The sequence below is a fragment of the Sprattus sprattus genome, assembly GCF_963457725.1.
Source record: "Sprattus sprattus genome assembly, chromosome: 15".
Taxonomy (NCBI): domain Eukaryota; kingdom Metazoa; phylum Chordata; class Actinopteri; order Clupeiformes; family Clupeidae; genus Sprattus; species Sprattus sprattus.
Genome location: NC_137913.1, coordinates 17483446 through 17499994, shown reverse-complemented (window position 1 = coordinate 17499994; position 16549 = coordinate 17483446). Strand labels below are relative to the sequence as shown.

The 16549-nt window shown below is 43.1% G+C and overlaps 1 protein-coding gene across 1 annotated transcript in view; it reads left to right on the top strand.

Annotated features, from left to right (window-relative positions):
* The window catches only part of LOC308375914 (dematin-like), a 34102-nt gene extending 26230 nt beyond the window's left edge, over positions 1 to 7872 (top strand). Inside the window, exons 4-17 of the mRNA XM_080852132.1 lie at positions 257 to 337; positions 821 to 967; positions 3181 to 3225; positions 3603 to 3765; positions 3916 to 3960; positions 4101 to 4247; positions 4486 to 4625; positions 5290 to 5395; positions 6240 to 6292; positions 6492 to 6540; positions 6759 to 6766; positions 6881 to 6946; positions 7137 to 7217; positions 7694 to 7872. Of these exons, the coding sequence (XP_080708258.1) occupies positions 257 to 337; positions 821 to 967; positions 3181 to 3225; positions 3603 to 3765; positions 3916 to 3960; positions 4101 to 4247; positions 4486 to 4625; positions 5290 to 5395; positions 6240 to 6292; positions 6492 to 6540; positions 6759 to 6766; positions 6881 to 6946; positions 7137 to 7217; positions 7694 to 7807 (1245 nt within the window). The 3' untranslated portion in view covers positions 7808 to 7872. The remainder of the gene's footprint in view (positions 1 to 256; positions 338 to 820; positions 968 to 3180; positions 3226 to 3602; positions 3766 to 3915; positions 3961 to 4100; positions 4248 to 4485; positions 4626 to 5289; positions 5396 to 6239; positions 6293 to 6491; positions 6541 to 6758; positions 6767 to 6880; positions 6947 to 7136; positions 7218 to 7693) is intronic.
* The last annotated feature ends 8677 nt before the right edge of the window (positions 7873 to 16549 follow it).

Genomic DNA, 16549 nt, shown 5'->3' with positions numbered 1-16549 from the left:
GCTCGTTGAGCTCCTAGGGTATCGAACCCTTGCTCTTACAGTTGAGCTACAGAAGCAGCACTGTGGATATTATAGACATTACATTCAGCTTCCCTGTGGCATTATTTCAGTGTGTTATGTAGTCCCTATAGAAATACAGAAACAAAGAGAGTGGGAACATATAATTGATGTCCCCAATATAGTCACATCGCAGACACCTGTCACTCATTCAGCATAGCCATGTGAAAAATGAACTTTGACCCCTTTTGGTGAACAGCAGCCAACCCGTACGACACCTGGGAGTGTCTGCTCTCTCCGAGGGCCCCATGTGCCCGGGTCGCCAGCGGTTACCATTGTGGTGAGTGTCAGCCACTTCCTGCTACAATCGTTTAATTAGTGTTATCGTTTTAACTTCTTGAACTGTCAGTAGATGTAGATATCGCTATTAAAGAAAAATATATTTTTTTAGTAAAAACCTCGGCAAAGAATGTGATTGCCCTTTCAAACAATATGTATGTACATATGTACATTTCTATAGACCCTTGTCTTAATGCACATAATGTGTAGCACAGAGTAACATTTTAGGTTTGTGTGTTTGCATGTTTGTTTGTGTGTGTGTGTTTGTTTGTCTGTGTGTGTGTGTGTGTGTGTGTGCCAAAGAGCTCTCTACAGCATTCTCACTTATGCCCCAGTTCTGTCTTCAAGCCCTCTGAGGATTCCTCATTGCAACGCTGTGTTTCAGCCTCTCTCTACCCATTTTCTACTTCTCATTTCTCCTACCCTGCTCTTCTGTTCGCCTCCTCTATCTCTCCCTTGCATTCTATCTATATTTCACTCCCAGGCTAAGATGGACAACCAGGTCATCGGGTATAAGGACCTGGCAGCTATCCCTAAAGACAAGGCCATACTGGACATCGAGCGGCCGGACCTGATGATGTACGAGCATCACTTTAGCTACACGCCCCTGGAGCTGTCGGAGAGCAGAGAGGTTTGGAACCACTTTGATTCTTAATCATGCTTTTCACTTTACTGTGCATTCACTTACACACAGTCAAAACGGGTTCTCTGACAACCGTACATTGCTTTAGCATTAGTTGTGCCCCAACAGAGCCCTCCAAAGGGCTGTAGAAAAGTTGTTAAGAAAGCTGTGTGGATGTTTCAAATGGCCATTTTTCAAGGAATCTTGGCTACCTTAGAGGACTTGCCTAAAGTTAAAAAGCTGAAGAGCATACTGTCTGGAGTCAACAATGTAGGTTATGGCAAGTTGTGAATCAGGAGATTCAATAAGTATGGAACGTTATATGGTTCAGAGTCTGGGTGTGTGGTGTGTGGTGCGTGGCAGTGTGGTCTAAATGTGAACAGCGCCACTGCTGTGACAGATTCATAAGTGTGGCGCAAGAATAGCAATGAGATAAGGCAGAATCTGTGCTTCATTGGGATAGGATCTTTTGATGAATATGCTTTGCTTGATCATTTGAGATGGATGTAACTGAACACATCAGATGTTCAAATTCCGTGGCCATCTATTTCGTAACCATGGGTACATCCTGTTTCTGCAGCTACAGGGTTGTTCTTTTTATACACTGACAGCTCTTATGTAATTCTACTCTAATGCAGTATTGATGCTGCATTTACATGGGGAAACCCACAGCCAAGCTTTTCTATACCCTACCGTGTTCAGTGTACGTAGTGTGTGTGCTGTGTTGGGGGCCTTGCTTACAGAAGCCTCCGATCAACACTTGTCAGGTCCTCTACTCTTGTGAAACCAATGTATGGATCCAACATGGTTGCCAGTGAGTGGCATTATAGGAATAGGCATTATATAGGCATTCCTCCTTGTATATACTGTTGTAGACTTCTTAAAATGTTGCACTGTTTGTATTGTTTTGTGTTGTGATGTATATTATGTGTAAGCACACTGAAAGCCATTTTACCAAGTCAAATTCCTTGTTTATGAAAACTTACTTGGCCAATAAAACCTGATTCTGATTCTGAGTGATGACTAAGGAAAGAGGCAAGAGTCAAGAGGCAATGTTGAGTACAGAACTAGACACACTGCATATTGTTGCATAATGTGACTGCTGCATGAAGTGAGAACGAGGAGGATTTAAAGTATAAATCAATTTTGAAGACAGACCAAAGCAAAGGAACTGAGGAAACCAGGATTTTACTTGTTGTAGTGACATCTTATACGTAGATGATTTTTTTAAACTTGGGTAAATATTTTCTATGTGCCATTATTAATGAGCCTGCATGTGAGCAAATGTAACCAAGCATACTATATACCAAACTAAAATCTTTAGCTGAAGTGGTTCCTCAGATTTTGAAATGTGTCAGTTGCAGCACCCCCTATGAATGAAATTTCACAAAATATGGAGAGTAAGAATGTGATAGTGATGCAGCTTGTTACATTTTGTGAACTTTGAACCTTTCGATCACAAGATGTTGGCTCGTGAAGCACAAGATTTTTGCATTGAACTTTATTCACGATGTTGCACTACTCCACCAATGAGTCGTCATGAGCTCATATACCTCCTAGAGGGCAATTTGCCTTAACAATTTTGTACTTTTTTTGGTGAAATGGTTCTCAAGCTACTGCCCAAAAAGTGCTTTGAGCCTACCCCACTTCAGGGGGCGCTAGTATGAAGGGACACACCCCCTTATGGACACAAACCTTCTATTTTCTATGAGCCACGTGGGGCTACAATCAAGGCACGTTTTATGTGGATTGGTAAAGTCTAAGTATAATATACCATCAACCAAAAAATATTTTTTTCTCTTCAAGAAACATTTCAAATCTGATTCTGAATGACACAGAAATAAATACTTTATTTTAGGAGAGCTGGATGGAGCCTGACTTCAGTGGTGATAAACAGTGAGAGTGTTTACTCTCATGTCCTGTCTCAGTTTTCTGCTGGCCTGCCAAAGCACATCTCTCTCACACATTCTTTACTTGGGCAGACATCAATACTGTTCAATAAGGATGTGTTAACCTGACAGTCAGATCCAAGATCTCTTGACATACACACACACACACACACACACACACACACACACAGAAAAGTTATTTCCCTGCTGCCCTTTGTAATGAAACTGCTACGCTCCATTAAGCCAGTAAATCTGTCTACTGGAATCTCTGTGTCTCACTAAAGCCCCCCCCCCCCACCCCTCTCTCTCCTTTTTTTTCTACCTTCCCTCCAGAGATCCATGTCGCCTCGCTCCATCTCCCCGCTTCCATCTCTTGAGGTTAGATGGATGGTCTGTGTGTGTGTGTGTGTGAGTGTATGTATGTGTGTGACTGTGTGTGTGTGTGTGTGTGTGTGGGTGTTTGTTTGCACATGCCTGTGCATTAGAGGGGGTTTCCCTTGTTACCTCTGTCCTCTGGACTTTTAAATTTACTATGTGTAGATCTGCATTTGGGATTATGTGGCAGCGTTGTATGGTAACAGAGCATGTACTGCTTTTGTGAGGCTCTAAACATGAGTGATTTCTCTGGCAAAGCCAGCAGAAAGTTTCTACAGAAAAACGTTTAACAAAATGCTCAGTTTTACCACGTGTGCCTGTTACCTAAGGGTCTTGATCCATCCTGTCACAGTTTAACCAGTGTCTCTTTGTGTCTCTAGACTCTGCCTAAGGATCCCAGAGACTGGCTGGAGCAGAGATCCTCCGGAGCCTCATCGCCTGCCTCGACCACACAGTGCAGCAAGACCAGCAAGACCAGCAAGACCAGCCAGCAGAGCAGCACCTCCGCTAAAGCGACCCAGCAGCATCATTTCCACAGGCCAGGTGACGATGCCAATAACCCTGAGTTCTGGGCACCATGTTCATGTTTTGGCTGTGTGATAGTATAGTGGTTATAGCAGGGTAACTGGATGCTTTACTCATATGACTCCAAAGTATCCAAAGTATCATCTTTTCAACCTGTGTGTTTTGCAGAAAATGGCAGTAATATATACAAGAAGCCACCAATTTACAAGCAAGGTACAGTTTTGTTTTGCTTTGTACACAGTGACCTTTGACATTTTTTTACTTGAAATAACCTGTAAGTGTGTGTGTGTGTGTGTGTGCAATGTGCATGCATGTGTGTGTGTGTGTGTGCATGCATGTGTACGTGTGTGCAGAGGCATCAGCTGTCCCACACAGTAAGCACATTGAGGATCTGATCATTGAGTCCTCCAAGTTCCCAGCGGCTCAGCCTCCTGACCCCAACCTGCCCTCAAAGATAGAGACAGATTACTGGCCCTGCCCACCCTCGCTGGCTGCCATGGGTATATGCATCTCTGCATCTCTCTCTCTCTTTCTCTCTTAATCTCTATCTCTCTCAATCTCGCTTTCTCTCTGTCTGTCTCAATCTCTCATCTTCTCCATCCTGTCACACTCATTGTCATTATCCCGTCACTCTCTATCCGTCTTTTTCTCCCTTCATCATCAACCTTCCATATTCTGAGTTTTTCAACTCCACTCCTGTCTTCATTTCCATATAAATAACTTCTACTTGTGTCTCAGAGACGGAGTGGCGGAAGAAGGCCGTATCGAAAAAGGAGGATGGAGAGGGGCATGGAGAGGGGGACGAAGAGTATGACGACGGTGATCTGTCGGATGACATGTGGAGCCTGAGGCAGATGCAGAAACAGGAACTGAATAAGGTAGAGATAACCAGCTATGGGAGGATGGACAGACAGACGGATAGATTTTCAGACAGACACATACCAAAATAAATCACTTCTCAAATGTGTTCTCATACTGTATGTGCGGACTGGATGTTCTTCCATTCCAAATTAATGCACTGCCAGGCTTAGGCAAAAAGGTAATTTATACCATTTACTCTAATAAAACAAAAAAGGACAGTAGAGAATGTAGCCTTGTCATCATCAAACAACTGTCAGACACTGCAACTGTGAAACAGGAAGAACCCTTAATGCATTATTTATTAGCATATCACGCATCAAAAAATGGAAATGGATCTACACCGGTGTACTCAACCATTTCAGTGCCGGATTGACAGCCTTTGGCACTCCTAGTAGAGCCCACAGTAATGGCATTCATTTGGGGTCCATATCAGATTGCCCCCAAAATGGCCAAGGGACGTATCCAGTTTTCACTCTGAGTTTCAGTTATCGATTTCATTGTTAAGGGGGAGGTTGTGGTTTTAATTTTTTTTTTTCTATTGACTCCCTCGCTCGTCTCCCTCTCTGTCTCCAACCACACTCTATTTCTACTTCTGCTTTTTATCTCTCTCTCCCTGTTTCTCTCCTTTCTCTCCACCTCTCTCTCGTTCTCTCTCTCTCCCTGTCTCCATCTCTCTCCCAGATCCAGTCAAACTTGGGTAAGTTGATCCTGAAGGAGGAAATCGATGGAGCTGCTCCTGTGCGCCGGAAAACCCGCTCTCTCCCTGACCGGACCCCAGTGCAAATAGGTGTGCATGTGTGTGTGTGTGTGTGTGTGTGTGTGTGTGTGTGTGTTTGTGTGTGTGTTTGTGTGTGCGTGTATGTGTGTGTGTGTGTGTGCTGTGTGTGTGTGTGTGTGTGTGTGTGTGTGTGTGTGTGTGTGTGTGTGTGTGTGTGTGTGTGTGTGTGTGTGTGTGTGTGTGTGTGTGTTTGTTTAATGTGTAATTAATTTGCTGGTGATTACTGTATCTCAGTTCATGGCTAAATGACTCACATCAGTATGTTGTGTCTGATTGAGGTCATATGACAGCCAGCTGTCAGCCACATCTCTGCCACAGACAGATGATGAGTGAGGGCACTGACAGCCAAAGAGATGCTCCGTCCACAGACGAAAAAAATAACAAAGTCAGCTGTTCTGCATTAGACCCCGGCAGACTGACTGTGCAGACTGCGCAGGGGACGCTGAGACAACTAACGCTTGGGCGATGAACACGTTCCAAAGCCATCAGCTGTCAACCTACTGTCAAAGCCATTTGAAACAGACAGGTGCTGGGAAGTCAAGGTCCAGTCAGTTAGTTTATGGGTAGGAGTTGGTTCATCAAGACTAGAATGCCTGTATCTCAGTTTAGTGAGATGCTGTGAATTTTGGTTCAGGAATAAAGAACAAGCTCACATAGTGAAACTGTATTTTCCATCCCCACAATGCCCTCTACTGATGGTAGGGTGTTATTGGTCTGGCTGAAAAGTACCAGCTGTGTGTTTGGAAAAAGCAGTTTTGTTGGCAAACAGGCCTACTAGGGTGTGCCAGATTTCACCAGCATCTGTTGCAGTGGATGAGTGTGACAGTTTCTGTCTTATGTGTTTTTTTTACAGGATCCAAATCCACTTCTTTTATATCATACGACAGAACTGGGGGCCTGGCACGGGTAAGAGAGAAAGAAAAACACAGAGGGAAAGAATTAGTGGATAAATAAAATTGTAAATTAAATTGTAATCCTTCTAGACAAAATAGTTTGACATTGATCGGGCTCTCTCTTCTATGGCAGATGTGCAGAATACTGCAAGGCTTTAAATGGATGGCTATTGGCTAAATTAGTGTTTAATCTTCTGGTCTCTGGTCTTTAGCTCCAGTCTGCTGAGTTCTCCACCTCCAATGCTGATAAAAATGGACAAGGTGAGTGTGGCTCTTTCATAGCATTTATGTCAACAGCAACAACTAATATAGATTAACTGATAGACCTTATGTAGTGTTCAAATGTTTTGTTCTGCATTGGGATCACCGTATGTGTGGATAACTACTATAGTGTTGTTGTCATAATAAGAAACTTTTGTGTATAATAGAAAATAGTTACCCTGGCTTTAATTCTGTTTATACCATTTTTTCCTTTACAGCTTTTCAGGTAAGTGTTCTCATTCCCTAATGGAATGCCATGACTGCCTTGTGAGTACAGATCCAGTTTTATGTATGTCCAATGACTCCAATGGCTTGTGTGTGGGTGTGTGGTGGTGAGCAGAATGGAGACACATCCCGTGGGAGAATGGACAGAGGGAACTCCCTGCCCACTATGCTGGAACAGAAGGTGAGAGACTCCAACAGGAAACGGTTCAGTCGGTTCAGTTATGGGCATGGAGGAACACTGAAACTGTATATCGTGTGTGTAACTCAAGTGTGTTTGTGTTTGTGTGTGTGTGTGTGTGTGTGGGTGGGTGGGTGTGTGTGTGTGTGTGTGTTTATGTGTTTGTGTGGGTGGGTGTGTTTTACAACCCCAGATTTATCCCTATGAAATGCTCATGGTGACCCAGAAGGGCCGAAACAAGCTTCCACCTGGAGTGGACCGGATGAGACTGGAGGTAGAGTTTTAACACCAGAAGCCACACCTCAGATATGTTACTTACTCCCGGATCCATCTGATATGGCCACTGATGCATGTCCCAGTTAAATGCATATTACTTTATTTAAAGCAACTTCAAGAAGAACGAACACAGTTTTAATGGTGAACATTTGTGTTTTTCCAGAACAACATTATGCCCTAGGATCCATTTCTAGGACTGTGGAAGCCAAACCTTTAACTAAACCACTTAACAGTAACAGAGAGAACTGTTGGTTGATCAAATACAAGTTAGGTGTAATTTAGCAATGTACTGGTCAACTCCACGGATTTTTGTTAATCATCAGTATTTGCTTGATTCAATCTGAAAAAATATCAAATAAAAACAGGTTTTAAAATGCTGTTTCTGACATTAACAACTGTTTTCCCTTCCCCACTCTCAAATCCATGAATATGTCATGCTGTATTAGTTTGGCCTGACCTTGCCTCTGTTCCCAGAGACACCTGGCACCCGAGGAATTCCTGAGACTCTTTGGAATGCTCATCGAGGAATTTGATCGCCTGTCCCTCTGGAAGCGGAATGATCTGAAGAAGAGAGTGTGTCTCTTCTAGTACAGGGATGGGGGTAGATGGAACACATTCCCACCTTCTCTCCTGACAATGAAGAGGAGCCAGAGCACTTCCTGTTTGAAAAACCCAAAGGAGCAGAACTCACCCAATCAGACACTGAATGCCATGAGGAGCTGACCAATCATCACGCAGTACAGCTGGCACCGTCAAAAAGAGTCCAGAATCCCTTTAAAAGCCCTTCTACCAGGCCACAGCGATCAAATTATACTCCAAAACTGTTTTGCCTCAATATTCTGTCTCTCCTCTCTGTCTCTCTTTAGCTTCAGTCGTAGTTATACGCTAGGATCCTGTTGAGATGACAAAGGCTTGGGCATTGCAGGGAAAGGCAAGCTAGCAACAGGTGTGAGGAGTGAGGGGAAAGCAGTAGCTAATAGCTTTGAATCACTGCACAGACTAAGTCTGGGCAAGCATGAAGCTGTTCTTGAGACCACACAGAGATCCTCAGGCCTGGCTCTAACCCAATACAAGCCTCACTGTTCCAGACACAAGAGCACTGCCACTAGGTTAAGCCATGACTTTAAAACACAATGGTGACTTGTCTGTGACTGAATCATTAGGCAGACCAGGCCGCGCCCATCAGCTTGTGGCAATGCGCTTGCAGACAAGTTTCTGAGGTGTCGGAGGAAATGGTTTCACCTGATTTTCACCTCTTCGTTATGTTTGATTTATTTAAACATTTAAGCACACATGGACATACACACAAATACTCTCTCTTTCTCTTTCTCTCCCTCCCTCTCTCTCTCTCTCACACACACACTCATACACACACACAACAAACACATGCATGCACACACACACACACAGACACACACAGACACACACACACACACACACACACACACACACACACTGCATTATTTCCTAAATCTTAAGTATATTTTCAATGATGAAAACAATCCCCTTTTTGAGCACACAGTAGCTGATGCCATCTTGTTCCGAGGGAATAACTAACTGAAGTGGTGCTCTACACACTGGACAGGAGTCACTTTGCACAGTTACTTACGTATATGGTTGGCTACTCTTGACACACAAACAAAAAACAATCTATACCATCTCTGTGATTAACTTATGCCATCTGGCAGTATAACGCCACCCTCCTTCCACCCTATTTTTGTTCTTTTCATCCCATTTTGCTGCTAATGCATCAACAAGCACCTTTTATCACGTGGTTACATCCTTTCCTTGCTTTTGTTTAGAACTGCAGTATTCCTGTTACGTAGGATAAGGATAGTTTAGGACACAAAGGGATCTTTTCTTCACAAACGTACTGATTACTCTCCCTCCCTTTAAATATCTTCTTTCTGATGGTTTGATCTTGCATCCCTAATCACTGCCCCCTGTGTATATAACATAGTTTATATAAAACCTTCCTACACTTTAGTGAATTGCAGAATTATATTTTTTCCTCTTCTTTTTCTTGTCCTTGGAGTATTTGATCTACTTTAATTCAGTTTTCTTTTGAAATTAACAGCTTGTGTTTCTCTACAGTGACTATATGATGTGCAGCTAATGTTTTTACTTTTCAGAGAGACTCAATTGTATCCAGCTAGACTGTGGCATGAATTTCAAAGAAATAGTCAAAGAAATAAAAATAAAAAATCTGACAGAAAATAACAACATATCTAGGTATGAATGTAAATTAATATCCATTTTTCATGTTTACTGAGAGTATGACTGCAAACATGAGAGGGCTAGCGTTGCCTTATTTAAAGATGGAAGCCCTACAGACACAGACTGTGACCTATTGGCTTAGATTAATTAGTTCCGCCCGGTGACATCTGAGCCAATCCGGAACTTGATCTATTAGACCCAGCAGCCGGCAGTCAAATATGGAACACTACACTAGTTCTGATTCAGTGCGGTGGGCTTCAGTCGAAGTTAGACACTTACCTGCGTTTGGCTGAAGCGGCCTGGTGTAAGTTAACCAGTGCCACAAGCCTGCCCCCTGACTTGGGACAATAGTTATCCTTCAGAGAGTCTGAATGAAAATCAGAAGCGACCCTGAAACCACACTCTAGCTCACATACACGTGGAAGCTTCAAAGGTGGAGCCAGGCAATAGGGCAGGCTTGCATATTTCTCCTTGGTCTTGGTGTACCACCTTATATCGAGAACCAGACGGGGTAGGCGTGGCTAGGCCCACAGGAATGAATTTCAGGAGCTTCACCCTCACTGTCACAAGTGTAAGATTCTAGTTAACCATGTTTAAATGCGAACTCACAGTCACATAATCACCATTCGATCACCATAGTGTTCTCTGTGCCTGCCGTGTGTCCTTCCATGCCAAGATGGCGTGGAGCTTCTTAGCCACTTCGAGCTACGGCTACTGTAGCGGGGGACTGTGACTGAACCCATAGGTGCACCATATGTGGCCAGGCTCAGATGTAATCGGACGGTGAACCCCAGGTAGCTCATGAGATTGATTCAGCTTTTCTCCGGTGTGTGGGGGCTGTGTTTGTGAATCATGCCTGCGCTAAACCACCCTGTATCACACTGTTACTCCATGTGCTTCATGGGCACCCAACTTGTGCCAGGAGACATAACTTTTGCATTCACACACAAGCGCACTGTCACACAGGATCATTTGAAGTTGTTCTTTTTTTTTATGTGAAAGTGTGTTGGTAAGGATCGAAATAAAGGATGTTGAATACAGCTGACTGGAGTGAGTTATCTGTGAGTGGTCTTCCTGCTACCCTTGGGTTCATCTTAATCCGTACACAGAACAGAACGTACGTATATCCGTCTTGTGAGTTTGATACATGTATTGTTGCCATATAAAGGTGTCATTATTAGTTTTTCTTTGACTTCAATAATGTTAAATACATTTTTCCAGACCCACTATAATGAACAATCATTGAACAAACAGTAAACAGATCACATTTCCTATTAATTCTTTGTTTATGCATTTATCTTCATTTGCTGATACAGAATGTTTTAAAGAGATGCAAAAAAACTCAAAACAGTCTGTCAAGGCTAACAGAATAACCACCTCTATATTAGGGCAAAATTATTGTATTGACGCTACGCTTTCATAGTAACATTATTATCGCAAATGTAGAAATACTTTTGTTTTGGACAGCAAAACAACACAGCAAGAAAGGACAGATGCTGTGCCTCTAGAATGCCACTTCACTTGTCTGTCGATAGGGTGCAGTCTAGGCCTCATCTCTCAACAGGCGGTCTCTTTGGTGGCCCCGAGACGGTATCAGGTTTAGAGTTAAAAGAGAGGGGGGCTCAAACTAGTGGAAGTCTTCGAGGAAGAAAAGTGACGTTGAGTGTGCGGTTACATGGTAATATATTGGTAGGACAGAAACATACGGTAGCGGTAGAATAGTGAACTCAGTCATTCAGCTGTGTAGTAGTCTAGAGCTACAGATACGGCAAAGGCAATGACTTCTGGAGGAGAGCGAGGCGACTTTGGTGGAAAGCTTTGAACTGTTCGCAAGGATGGACAAACAAAAAGGTACATACCCTCTTCATTCATACATATAGGTCTACACATTAACTTTAACCGCGTATGTTTGTCTCAAAGAACCTAAAACTGAGGTTACATCTACGGGAACAGTGGTTTTCATATTGGTATCTCACTCCAGGGGTTTATACAGAATCAGGCGGAATAACACAAATTATGAGGATTTGCTTTCTAGATTTTTGGTCATCTGTCAGCAGCTTCAGTAAATCACGTCTGTTCATTGGGTTGTCTTTCTTTTCATGTTGAAAGTTGTAGAGTAAGCAAAACGTTTTACTCATCGTTCAAATTAAATACAAATCCAACATCATTTCGTTACACTCATGAACGTGTTAAAGGGAGGATTTTGCATAGCCAACTTGTACATTTACAGACTAGTTTCAATAGCCAGTGTTATCATAGCCCACTGCCCCATGGATGGCCAGCTGGACACATACCAGCTAGAAGCGCATTCCAGTCGGACAACTGTTGGCTAACTTTAAATATTGGGACTTCTTGCTGTGGCTGATACTATGTCTGTGACACATTTGTCACTGATATTGAACTCGTAAAGGTTTGCATACGTTCTTTTTGTATTAAGTTATGCAGCCAACATAACCCACAATAATCCAGCTTTGTCAAGCCCGAGGAATTCGTGGTGTCTTTGAGCAACTTGTATCATTGTAAAAGAATGCGTAATGTAACGGCTTCAGAAAAAGCTATCGGAATACCCTCCTCTCTCGTTCTATCGCCGCCACAGTGAAATCTCAAGAGAGAGCAGACCCGCGGGATTGTTTACATAACTTAGTTGCCTAATGAAAGTTCGACAGATACACTCTAAAACCATTTTCTGTCGAAACATAACAACATTTAATATCGAAACACTGTTTGGGATTTCACCTTCAGTAGTGGCTGTTTTCCCTGTCTTGTATCGTGTCCTCTAAAAACTGACCCTGTTTGGAAAAAAAAATGACATCATGGATAATATTACATGGCTTAATCTAAACTACCCGTTTTTGCCTTCCTCCACATTTTTTAGCTGATGTCAAGGCTATCAGGTCACGGGCACCCGCTCTTCCATTTGATATTCCACCTTCTTCCTCATTCTAGCTGTCACTGTGTACAAAATAAAACAAGAATGTGAGGCCAACAGTAGCCCTAAACCCCCTCCCTCTTAACAGACAGATGTACACACAGATGTACCCATCACCACCCACACTGACAGTCTCTCTCTCTCTCTCTCTCTCTCTCTCTCTCTCTCCCTCTCTCTCTCTCTCTCTCGCTCTCTCTATCTCTCTCATGCTCCCTCTCTTTCACTCTTTTAATGAGAAAGTGAATATAGCTAGTAATGTATAGCATGCCATGCAATCTGTGTAATAGGCCCATTCATTCTCGATCTATGTCCACATTGTTTGTTTACCCAGTGGCTACTGGAGAGGCCTGCTCTCATGCCATGTCTCTTTTCACACAGCTGGGCTGAAGTCACTCTTCAAAGGGCCCTGTGGTTTAATATACTTCTCAACTCAAAGTCATGACTTGCAGCTTGAAACTATCAAGTCAAAATGCCAAAGATGATTGTCAAATAAACCGCACAGTTGCAAGATAGCATTTTTGCCCCTAATTCAAATGCATGTGTGTGTGACTGAGGATGTTTTGTACAACCACTCACTCACCATCCATCCTTTCCTGTATGTTTTCATTCCTGCAGTTTGGGTATGTAGGTAATTGGTAAGCCAGTTTCTGTGTGTCTGTATGTGCATCTCTGTGTCCTCTGTTTACATGCATAGTTTGTTTACCTTTCTTTGGCTGTGTGCTTGTGAGTTTATTTGAGAGTATCTCTGTGAAGGCTACCGTCTCCTTCAAACACTCTGTATCTTCAAAGCATCCAGTGGCAGCAGTAAGGAGAACAGGATGTGGTGCTGATAGTAGAGAGCTCTTTAATGTGGAACATCAGATCCTCCCACTCATTAAGACACACAAACACTGTGAATCCCACCACACATTCACCTCCATGACTTTCATGGCAATCAAATGACATGTGCATTACAAACCTAAAGAAGACAGTTGAAGGCAGTGTGTCTTAAATGGGAGCAAATTGCTAACAACTCCAAGGTCATGAGTTAAATGGGCTTCATGCCCAGAGGGCACACCTACTGGTCAAATTGTATATGTTACTTTAATATCTCACTTACAATACTAGGTATCAAAACAAACATGTTTGTTGCTCTTTTCGGATAGGGGGTTTCTGTAGTGGGTTTGTAGATCTTCGTGCCAGTTATTGGTACTGTACATGATTCACTAGTGACTCAGCAGGCCACAGACTGGAGGGGAGGGTGCTCAGACATTAATTCACATTTTCAGTTTTAAAGTAAACACCAGTTGCTTGATTCATCAACCAGGATTTCTCAGTGTATTAGGAGATCCCATAATGGATCCCGACATTTGAGGATAAAGGAATTCAGTGCATTTAATTGTTATTGTTTCCCTCTGTGTTTTTACCTGAGGTTTATCTTGTTATATTTTTTTATGAGGAAGGGAAGCCTATTAAGGTTTCAGTGCAGTTCAAGAACTTTAACTGGATCCTCTGCCGATTTACAGGTCTTGCTTTTTCAGATGAATACAGTCGAGGCTGGGCAGAAAAGAGGTTTTGAGTTTGCAGTGAGATCATGGCGCTGCAGGTCCCAATGTGGACGGCCACCTACTCATTTAGGTTTCTGCAGGTCATTGCTGCAACCAGAAGTCATTTTGTGTTGTGGTAAGGCCGTTTTTAAGCAAATGTGCTGTGGAATCAGTGAAACAGTCGTGGTTTGGAATAAGAGGGTTGGAGTTACATCTGAAAAGGCAACCTCCCCCAAACAAACCAGAAAGTGGGCCCTCTTGGGTTCCAGTGGTCTCATCTTATTGGCAGACCTCCTTCTACCCATGAGCCTTGAGTGTAGGCCGACGTGGGCTTCAGTCAGCTGGAGGCCAAAGTCTCCCTTGTGTGCCCTCAGTCCTGAAAGAAAAAAATTCTTTCTTCTCTGTCATTGTAGAAAAACGAAAGAGTGGGTGTTTGAAGCATTTCCGAAATGTGGAAAATGTCCTTGCTCTTTCCAAAGCATTAGTTTTGCTAATGAATGTAGAGGTGAAAGGGGCTAGCCCTTGGACAACGTGAATGGAACATAATGAATGACAACCACAGAGCCAAGTTCACTCTCCTGTCCTTCAGTGAGCTAAATGGATCTTCTGTGGTTTGTTTTGAAACAGATGAAGATTGTGTGAGGTTAGATCTTTTGTTGAGATAAGAACAAGAAATGGGAAATCAATGTGCATGGCCCTTGGGCCTAAACTCTGCCCTGTAGTGCCTGCCGATGAAGGTCTGTTGTTTCCTCATCATCGGGATTTACTCATGTATTTTTTGAGGAGGTTTGTTGCTTTTGTTTCGGAAATGTAGGACTTTCTCGGATATTAAGGATTGTGCGAGGAAATGAGACCATATGGAAGACTGTCTTGAGGACTTTACAGTAGTTGTCTGGTCAGTGAGTTTAGCCAGGGCTGCTCAGACACCTTTTGTGGCTTAGTTGCGGCTCCAGTGGGTTCAGTGAGTGCCGCGAGGGAGAGTCTGGGACCGATGGAAGGGCAATTTGTCACGGCGACAAGGAAATGCCTCTGTAATCTGCCCCCCTAAAGATGATAATGGAATAACTCCTGTTTTTACAGCTGAACAGGAGATGCTTTGATAAACAAACATGGAGCATGAGTTAGATGCACATCATTTAGTTGATGAAAATTGTACTCTGGTTTTAGAATAGGCAGCATGGCAACTGTTGTTACTACTAAGAGTTATAGGTTTCATTCTCCGGACTTACATACATTTGAATATAAATTGAATGTTGAATTGAATTGAAAGATGACCCCAAATAAGTACCTATTGCTAATCTTATTTAGTATCGTTGATAGAGACCATGTTTGGTGGAGACCTGCAATGGGTGGTCTGTGACATCATCTGAGGGAAAACTGCCAGAGGTCTATCTCCTCAGGTTCGAGGGAGAGAGGAAATAGCTTGGCAGGAAATGACTGGGTCTGAATCCTGCCCTTCATTAGGATGAGAGGTGGATAGAAAGCGAGTAAGAGAGAGGAGGAAGGGAAAAAAAGGAAGAAAGAAAGCAAGAGGGAAGAAGGACATAAAAGTGCCCACTGAACCCACCAGGGTATGGAGAGACACAGCATGTGTCCCTTCAGCAGAGGCTTCCCAGCTGTGCTCTCACAGTCTGTAACTTCGAGAGTGTTTAGAGCGGAGAGGAAGATGACTCTACTGCTTAGCCACCAAAGCGATATCCTGATGGGTGAGGACAGTAGAGCACAGGGGTAGTTAGGGTGACTTGCCTTGTCCAAAAAGGTCATAAACTGTTGTGGCAGGCAAGCCGGATGTACAGGCATAAACAGTTAGGAGACTTGGGGAAACAGCACACTTTCCCAAGAGGATTCACTGACAGAGTGTTTAGACTGAGATAGGTTGTATGGCATGATGTTCTACTGCAGGTTAATGTTGCCGGCCCATTAGTCAGGCATTGACACTTGTTTGACCGGATGGTGTTTGCTTTGTGACTTTGCTGTTAGCATGTCAGTGGGGAATCTGACAGATCTGAAGGTCGTAGTTAGTGCGTCGTTAGTGGGAAACAAGGTGACTCTTTGTTAAAAGCCTGGTCAAGTGGTCTCTGTGATATCAGCCACAGCTGAGAGTGCCTTGTTCCTGTGTTTAATGTGTGAAAAATAGTTACATAGAATGTTTTTGTGGACCTTTATGAATGGAGATCATGTTTTGTTGGTCATGTTGTCCAGCTGGTTGTTTCACATTTAGCAGGTTGAGTGAAAGCAGTAGTGAATTCTTGTTTTCTGTTCTGCGGTTATAGTGTGTTGTTTCATTCCAGTTGGCGATGTTTACATGAATTTTATAGCCAAGGCATTGTTAGATTCCCCACACTTACCCGTGACCTTCTTGGAAATTGCTGAGAACTTGGGCTGGCGTTTGCACAGATGTCAACAAGGAACGTCTGATGCCAGGAGACACTAGACCTGGGGGACAAAGCGTCAAACAGAAATCAACATGTGATAAATGATCAGTTCCAGGAAATGGCACATTAACCTCTGACCTCTAGAATAGAATAGAAAAAAGGTTTTATCATAATGGATTCATCAAACAAGTCACAGCATGTTCCTAAAGAAAAAAGGCCTTCACGTGTATTATGCTCCTTAGATATTTATAGAAATACTAGCACCAAACAATTAAGTGGTGTT